Consider the following 8,636-nt stretch of genomic DNA (forward strand, 5'->3'; position numbering starts at 1 on the left):
GCCCCAGCTTCTGTCACTAGGGTCAGTAATCTGAGCTCTGTAAAGCCCCATGGCTGTGAGTCTCCTGTTCTTTACCTAGAATTCCCTGAGAAGAGGCCCCATGACCCCCAACACCCAGTTCAGTGCCCCACTCTCAGTAAATGTGTCACAGCTTCTTACAAGGTGATGAGAACCAGATGCAAAAGTCTCTATTCACCAGACAGTCCCCACAAAAGTATCTCATACTCATGGTCATTTATCCCTGGTAATGAAATCAAAGGGCAGAGGCAACCTTTCCCTGGACCCTTTGCCCAGGGTCCTTCCTGGGACAACGGAGGCTCTGAGCAGCCTGGCTGCAGGGCGTCCAGTGTGGGCACAGGAAGGATAGCACAGGAATAGGGCTCTGAGGACGCCAACCAGGTAGAGTGTTTGGGGGTCTGAGAGTGGAGAGTAGAAGAGAAGAGTTTAGGGGAGAGGAAAGTTTCAGGGACAGAGCCTGAGTATGTGGAAGATTCTGAGAGGGCAACAATGAGGAGAGGAGTTTTGTAACGTTTTACTGTATGTCAGAAAAACAGGTGTTACGCTCAGGTAAAGAGGACAGTTTGATGGAACAATTTGCCTAAACTCATGCCCTCCTGATACCCCCTAAAACAAATGTAGATGAATTGATTTGAGGCATGATGCACAAACAAAGAGCAACCATGAAAGAAAGCAGCAGTTACACAGAGACACACGTGGGAAGCAGATGGACAGGTGTTGAGTGACCAGCAGACAGGAAGAAGCAGGACCCTTAGCCTGCAGTGGGGAAGGTGACACCAGCCTGTTCTACATCCCAGGATCCCCTGTAGGTTCTGGGACTGGAAGCACCCGGTGGAGCTGGAAACAGACATCAACTAAGAGGAGGGTTGATGCAAGTGTCTAAAAGTAGTTGGAGTTCTAGACACCTCCTCACTCAGTGCTCTGGGGTGACTGCCCCTTCATAGCTCCTGCAGAAGAGGGGAGGGTTGTTTTCTGGACAGAAGCTTTCACAGTGGGGAAGTCAGACACAATTGAGAACCAGGGAGAAAATACATATACCTGCACAGAGCTCTGAGATTACACCAGTCCTCTTTCTCAGCTTAGCTCTCTGAAGCTTGTGGGGAGAACTTCATTTCAGCTTTCCTAGGGAATCCTCAAGAAACCGCCCCTCAGCTCACCCTCCAGGGATGCTCCTGGTCAATAAACCCTGCCCTGGAACTTGAACTTTGAAATGGCTTTTCAGCAACCACCTTCCACTCTGAATTATGAGCAAATGATGACCAGATATCCTAGAAAGCCCTCTGATATAGGAGCAAAGGAGCCAAACAAGTGAGTAGGAAAAAGAGCCTTGAAGAAAAGATCAAAGAAGATATTGTATCCAGGAAAAAAAGGATACTATGAAAAAAAGAAAAGATCAGAGAACAAAAATGAGCCTTTAAAAATTAAACACATAATGGCAGAAGTAAAAATCCCAATTAGCATTCAAGATAAAGCTGAAGAAATCTCACAGAAAGAAGAGCAAAGAGACAAAGATGAAAAATAAGAAGGAAGAGATGAAAAATAAAGGATCATCTCTAACACTTAAAACATCAGAATATCAGAGTTCAAGAAAGAACAAAGAAAACAGAGGGAGAAAATTATCAAAGAAATAATTAAAGGAAAAAATCCCAGAATTAAAGGACATAAGTTCCCAGAATGATGGGTCTTCTGCATTCCTTACCCACAGAGAATAGGACCCATGCCAAAAATATATTGTGGAAATTTCAGAATACTGGAATCAAAGAGATGAGCCTACAAGTTTACAAAAGAAAAAAAAAGTCACATACACACACACACACAAATCGGGAAACAGAAAGGCTTTGGACTTCTCAGTATCAATGGTGAAAGCTAAAATGCAATAAATGCTTTCCAAATTCTGAAGAAAAAAAATATTCAACCTATTTTTAATTCCATCTAAACTCCCAATCAATTGTAAGAGGAGAATAAAGACATTTTTGATATGTAAGTTATCAAATCATGTATCCCCATACACCCTTTATCAGAAAGCTACTGGAGGATGTGCTCCACCAAAACAAAGTAAGTAAATGAAGAGCTAAAAACAGGAAATGCAAGATCCAAGGAAGAGGTGAAAACAATCTGATAAAATTGTGAAAGGAGATCCCAGGATGGCAGCATGTGCTAGGCCTGGCGGACAACCCAATCCAGATTAGAGTGGTTCACAAGGATCCAAGAGAAATTTTGCTAAGAAAATAAAATGTATAGAAAACCTGTCACTTCTGAATGCCTTGGAGGAAGTTTGGAAGATTGGCAGAGGTTTGGTGTTGATTTAATGGTAAGTATATAGACAACTAAAAAAACAATAATTATATCCAAGAAAAAACAAACCAAAAAAGTGCAGAAAGGGAAATTAACTAGTTTATTTCATGACTCAGCTCTGAATAGCATATGCAGTCATAATAATGCAAAAAACTGAATATTGATCTACCCAAAATTATCACCTAACCATATTGGAAGGGCAGGGGAATGAGGAGTGATGTGTAGGATGGGCATGGCAGAGGGGGAGGAGCTAAACATCTTCCCTAGAGGAAAGGCAAGGCAGAGCTTTGCAGAGGGGGTGACGCACATCCAGGTGTGCTCTTTAGAGACATGTAGGTAAATACCAAAAAAATCATCTAAGACCTGAAAATTGCTGCCTTAGAGAAGGAGAAAAGGGGCAGTCCTCATAAGGCAACCTAGCTCTTGGCATGCACAAATAATTTTAATTTAAAAACTAAAAAAAAAAAAAAAGGTTTTAATTAAAATAAAAATTAAATTTAAAAAAATACACTACCATTCCTACTCCTCCTATTTAAGGATTTCTTGAAAGGCTGAATAAACATAGGACTTTTCCCTGCTTTTCAGCCTTGGGAGTAAGTTCTTTGGAAGCTATTCTAGGCAGATAGGCACCAGCCTATACGCAGAGCTCAGAAAAGCTCAGAAAAATTGGGGATAGATAGGAACTGAGACGGAGCTGAAACCTTAGCAGTCATACCTGACTCATACCTTCTTATACCTCAGCAGGTTTCCAGATCTCTCTGGGCTTGACAGATGGGGGAAAAGTGCAGTCGGGGTGGGGCTATGCAAAGGCCATCTGGCTGCAGGAGCCCTATACTGGGGAGGTGGGAAGAGGCCAGAGTGGCAAGGTGGCCCTGGTCACCACACCTACCTCGAGACCATGAGAGTAGGCCCCACTGCTGGCCATCCCTATGGACACAAAGACAGATCTGGGAAACTAGAAACCCGAGTCACACCATGCTACACTTATCCGTGTTTACAGAAAGCAAGATCATTATTTACAAGAACAGAAACATTCAGCTAATTTACTTTCAAATACACCAAAGAGGAGCAGCAGACAAAAACCCCAGAAACTTCTGAGTGGAAAAAGGGCCCTGGATGCCGACCTAGCAGGGCATGTTGTCAGTAGGCCTGTCCTGCTACCCTCTGCTACCTGGGACACTCTCTCGCTTTATTCTCTGCTGATGGGCAGTCCCTTCCGGATAGTAACAACCCCACTTTTTCCATGACCGAAACCCAAGTTAAGAAAACAGAATTTCCTTCCCAGACCACTCAAGCCCTTGTGCCTCATTATATCAATACCCAGACCTCCCTGGGGCCCAGTGCTCAAAGCCTATTTCAGAGACGAGTTCTGGGCAATGTGAGTCACACCACCACTGTGTCCTTGAGGCTGCAAAGGACACAGGCACACCGGCCCCACCTCCCAGCCAGCCTCTTCTTGCTCATTTTGAGAAGCAAGATTTCTACTTTGTCCACGATCAGAAAGACACAGAAGGACCCTTTAATCCTAGGTCTAAATCCCCAAAAGCTAGTATGAGGACTAAGAATGGGTCAGTGACAAAGTTCTTGACAACAGGTGACAAAGGGAGAAAAATAAGGACACAAAGAGATGTATATGGCCAAAAACTATTCTTGCTTCTGCAATTAGATGCTTCTTACATTTTTCCTTTAAAATTAACATTTTTTAAAGATGAAATGATGGTGATTATGGATGACATTTTTAAAAAAATGTCCTCACTTGGCAAAAGTGAAAGTTGGCATCTCTAGTCCCTCCTCAAAAAGAAAAAAAAAATGTATTTTTGAATAAAAAGTCTGGAACATACTGTGGTAAAAGCACAACACAAAAGAGACTAAGCCCAAGCCTTAGGGCCCTAATCACAGCCTCAGAGGGTGAGGAGGGAACTAAAGCACCATTCTAATCTCCTGTAATCTCCTGCTGACACCTAAGTATGCCTGAACACTTCTCAGTGACTAGGAGCTCATACCCTCTGTATATAGCTCTCTCTGACACTTAGTGTTGCCTTGTATTGTTGAGAAACCTGTGCCTTATCCTTGGACCTGAACTTGGACCTGGGACCACTTGGAGCAAAAAGATGCCTTCCACTTACAAGAAAACAGGTGCCATGACCTCCAACTCCCACCCACTCATCTTTGGCTGGGGATGTTAGTTTCTTCCCACTCTAATCATTCTTCTTGTGAAGTGACTTGCCCAAGATCACACAGCTTGCCAGTGAATTTGAATCCAGTTCTTCGGTGCCCAGTTCTCTACATGGGGCAGTATATCAGGGTCCTCAGTTCATGAGATGGTTCTGGCTGTTGCAGACCAGTTGGAAAAGTGACAAAGAAACCAAAGTAGGGGGAGAAAAATCAACATATAAAAAAGTCCCAGAGATCCCAATAAACATTTATATATATACATAGAAAAAAGTCTGGATGGAAATAAGCCAAAATGGCCATGGCAGTCATCTCTTGAGATACGGTAATAGATGATTCTTATCTTATTTTTGCTTTTCTGTGTTTTCCAGTTTTTCAACAGTGAATTGGCTCTGATTATACAAATAGAATAACACATGAAATAATGACCAGTTAGAAAGATTAAAAAAGGAAAGTAAATTAAAGTTGCATGACCCAAGACCCGGTTTCCCAGCCACCCTCCAACCAACAAGCCCTGAGGAAGATCTCGGACTGGTCTATGGACGTGGGCCACCCCTAGGAAGAGCGGGCCTCACCCCATCTATCCCCCCATCTTGTCACCTCTCGCTGCACTCTTACACCAACTGGACTCCTCTGAAATGGAAGAGAGGAGTAGGTGGAGGGCGTGAAGAAGGGTGCAGAGGATAAAAGTTCACCCCACTGGGCCCCATACCCAGCACAAGGTGTTCATGTTGATCTATGGACGGGCAGATGTAACATACATGGACTGTGATAGTGCTGGGTGGAGACTGGCCTGCTGGTCCTAGCCTGGTGCATCCTCCTTTGGAGCTCAGAACAGAGCCCCCAGGCCCTGCTGGGACAAGCCTGTTGCTGGAGGATGTTGTGTTAGAGTCACATCTCACCTACGTGCTCCATGTCACCCACTAGGGCAGGTTGTGGCTAGGTCCTCCCCTTGGATCTCCAGGGCCCTTGGCAGACCCAGGCACATGGTCAGCACTCAGCCAAGCCCTGATTAGAAGTAGAGGCTCTGCATTGGGGGGAGTCCTGCCTGACTCCCCCAGAGCTATCACATGTCCTTGGACAAGTTGTTTCTCTCTTGGGGCCTCAGTTTCCCCATCAGGGTGAGGCTCATTTGGCAGGGATTAAACTAAGTGGTCTCTATGTTTCTTTCAAGCTTTAATAGGAAAGTCAAGGACTGACCAGTGACATGCCCCCCACCCTGGGGTGAACAAAGCTTCAGTTGAGCCTGTGTGCTATCCCTGGCCCGGGGTCCCTTAGGCAATGGTCTAGGTCTGAGAGAAGCGCCAGCTGCTGTATGTGCGTACTGGAGAACATGTGTGCGTGCGCATGTGTGCATGTGGGGTGGGCGTAGCTGTGTGTGGAAATGTGTGAGTGTAGGCCAGGCACAGAGGGGAGTGTGCGTACTGGGGGGGTATCAGGGGGGCCCCTGTTTCGTTTCTGCCCTGAGGATTCTACCTCTTTTGCTTCCAAGACCCCAACTTCTCCCAGCTTCCCTCACCCCACTGCCCACCCCCTTCTCATTCTTTTATCTTCTCCAATTCCTGCCTCTACTTCAAGCCCCAGCCTATACTCTCTCTCTGTCTCTACCTCTGCCCTAACAAGGCCTGTTACTTAGGAGAGGCTGTGTAGCTGCTGGTTGAATGACTACACGTGCGTCCTGTCCATGTCACTCGCTCACAAGCCAGCCCCCTCCTCCTGGGGTCCTCAGGCCCCTTCTAGGCAGTGCTCACAGTCCTCAAAGAGAGGCCACCTTATTCTACATAGAAATGAGGATGGGCACTCACTGCACAATGATAAACTCAAATCATTACTCTGCAGAGATGCAAATGAAAAATAGTATGGCCTGACATGGCCAGGATTTGTTAGCCTGACATTGCCTTTCCATGTGATGCACAAATTTTAATTAAAATCTCAAGAGTGATTGTGGAGTCTTTTTATTGTGCACCTCTGGGCTCATCTAGGCTCCCCCAAGGGCAGGGCAGGAGCTCTGCATAGCAGGGACAAAGTCTCACATAACTTGGGAGGTGGGGGGGCTCCAACACCTTTTGCACTGCCCATTAGAGTGCCAGGGGCCTTAGAGAGAACATGGAAACTCCCAGCCTCCCCTAGCACTGCGTCCATTTTACAGGTGAGGAAACTGAGACCCACTGAAGTGTGTTACACAGCACTCACCCATAGCAAGGGCAGGGTGTGTGTGTGTGTGAGGGTGTGGGTGTGTGTGGCTCAGCCCACTGTTTAACAAGAAACTCTAGGTCAGGGAGGGCTAAACTTAGGGAGACATGAGGAGAGGGAGGACAGCAAGAGCAGAAACACGAATGCCCTTCTTTCTTGCAGTCACACCTGGAGATGGAATAAAGCAGGTTGGGAGGACAGGCCCAGGCTCTAAGTCTTGCTCCTCCTGGCTTCTCAGGGAAGAATTGGAGAAAATTCTCAGTCCCTCAGGAAAAGCCCGGGTCCACTGAGGCAGCCCTAGCAGAAGAGAAGGGCTGAGGGGCTGAGTAGATGGCTGAGGCGGCATCCTGGCTTCCCCCGGGCCTTCCCACTTGCCCACTTTGAGGCCCAACAGAGAGCAGAAAGAAATGGCTGGTGTGAAGGCTGCTGAGGTGAGGGTCAGACAGCCACAGGGCAGGCAGACCACAAGCTGAAGTTCAAAAGGATCACAGGCCCAGTGAGCAGCAGGGTGGGCGAGAGCCTCTAGCTGGGGCCTTCTGCCTGGTGCAGGAGGGAGGGAGGGCAGAGCGGGTGGGGAGCATTCGGGAGCCAGGTGCCGCTAGGCCCCCTGCCCGGAGGTTCAAGAGCCTCTTAAGTGAAGTGAGGCTGGCCTCCCACAGCCCCTCAGCAGATGCCAGAAACGCAGCCTTCACCCACCCACCGCCCCGGACTCACCCGCAGGGCTGGCAGGGAGCGGACCTGGTCCATGGTCAGTGTTGCCTCCTTGTAGTACTTCCCAGGAGGGCAGAGCTTCAGGAAGGTGTCATGGATGCTGAGGACAGAGAGAAGAGCCATGGCCACACAGGCTAGGAAAGGGGACCACAAGCCTCTCTCCTGAGGGGAACAGGGGTCTCTGTGGGGAAGAGGCTCAGGATTGACTGACATGGACAAGGCAGTAATACATCTCTCTACCCTTCTAGAAACATCCCTGGGGCACTCCAGTGTGCCTGGCACACCACAGGGGCTGCAGAGGTGAGCCAGGGGTAAGGAAAAGTATGTGGACGTGCTTGGTCACCTGGAACATTCTCTACGAGTGGTAGTTGTGGAATGTCAGACTGGACAGGGCTTCTGTCATCACTAAGTCCTGTCCCTCAGCTACAGATAGAGAAACCAGCAGGGCTTCGGGGAAGCCAGGGTCCCCACCTCTGGCCATCTGCCCAGCTCCACCCTCAGCCCAGAGAAAAGAGGTCACTTGGCGGGCCTGGGCGAGCCCGGATTAGAACTCGGCTGCCTGCAGCCGGCAGACCACAGAGCCTCACTAGGCCACTTGGCAGCAAGCTGGTTCCTGCAGATTGAGGACTGAGCAGTCTTCCTAATCGTCCCTGTCATCGATGTTTCTGTGGGTCCCCACATCACACCAGGGGATTTTGCTTGTAAGTGACAAGCAGAGGCAGAAATGATTGTGTGACCCCAGAGAGGAAGAGGACAGGAGGAAGCTCCACTCCAGGCCAAAGAGAACAAGCTGTCCCCTCACTCTGTGCTGGACAAAAGTCCCTGCCCAGAAGCAAGCTCTTGGGTCTGTAGGACCAAGGCAGCCAGTGGAGAGGAGAGAGAGGATGAGACCTGATGGCCTGAGACCTGTGGCAGGGCTGTGTGACCTCGGGTGGCTTGCTCAACACTTCTGAGCCCTAGTTCCACCATCTGGATAAAGGAAAACGATGCCGCTCTCAGAGCGTTCAGTGTAAAGGAGATGAAGTGCTGTGTGGCACGTGCACTTGTGGTGGGGGCAACCACAGGCTGGTTAAAACACTGTCTCTAGAGCCAGACAGACCCAAGTTCAAATCCTGACTCTGCCACTTAACAGTTCTGAGACCTTGAACAGGGCTCTGAATCCACCAGAGCCTCAGTCTCCTCATCTTTGCAGTGGGGGTAATGAATCCCTCTGAAATGCTCACGAGGTGTGTGGCATGCAGAGTGCT

General features: G+C 48.2%; 1 protein-coding gene across 1 annotated transcript in view; it reads right to left on the minus strand.

Moving 5' to 3' along the window:
- Nucleotides 1-8,636, minus strand: part of CIB4 (calcium and integrin binding family member 4) — a 51,148-nt gene that overhangs the window by 33,348 nt on the left and 9,164 nt on the right. The window contains exon 3 of the mRNA XM_003787454.2: nt 7,393-7,489. Within this exon, the coding sequence (XP_003787502.1) occupies nt 7,393-7,489 (97 nt within the window). The remainder of the gene's footprint in view (nt 1-7,392; nt 7,490-8,636) is intronic.

Source organism: Otolemur garnettii, unplaced genomic scaffold (genome assembly GCF_000181295.1).
Source record: "Otolemur garnettii isolate 467f Iridium unplaced genomic scaffold, OtoGar3 scaffold00022, whole genome shotgun sequence".
Classification (NCBI taxonomy): Eukaryota; Metazoa; Chordata; class Mammalia; order Primates; family Galagidae; genus Otolemur; species Otolemur garnettii.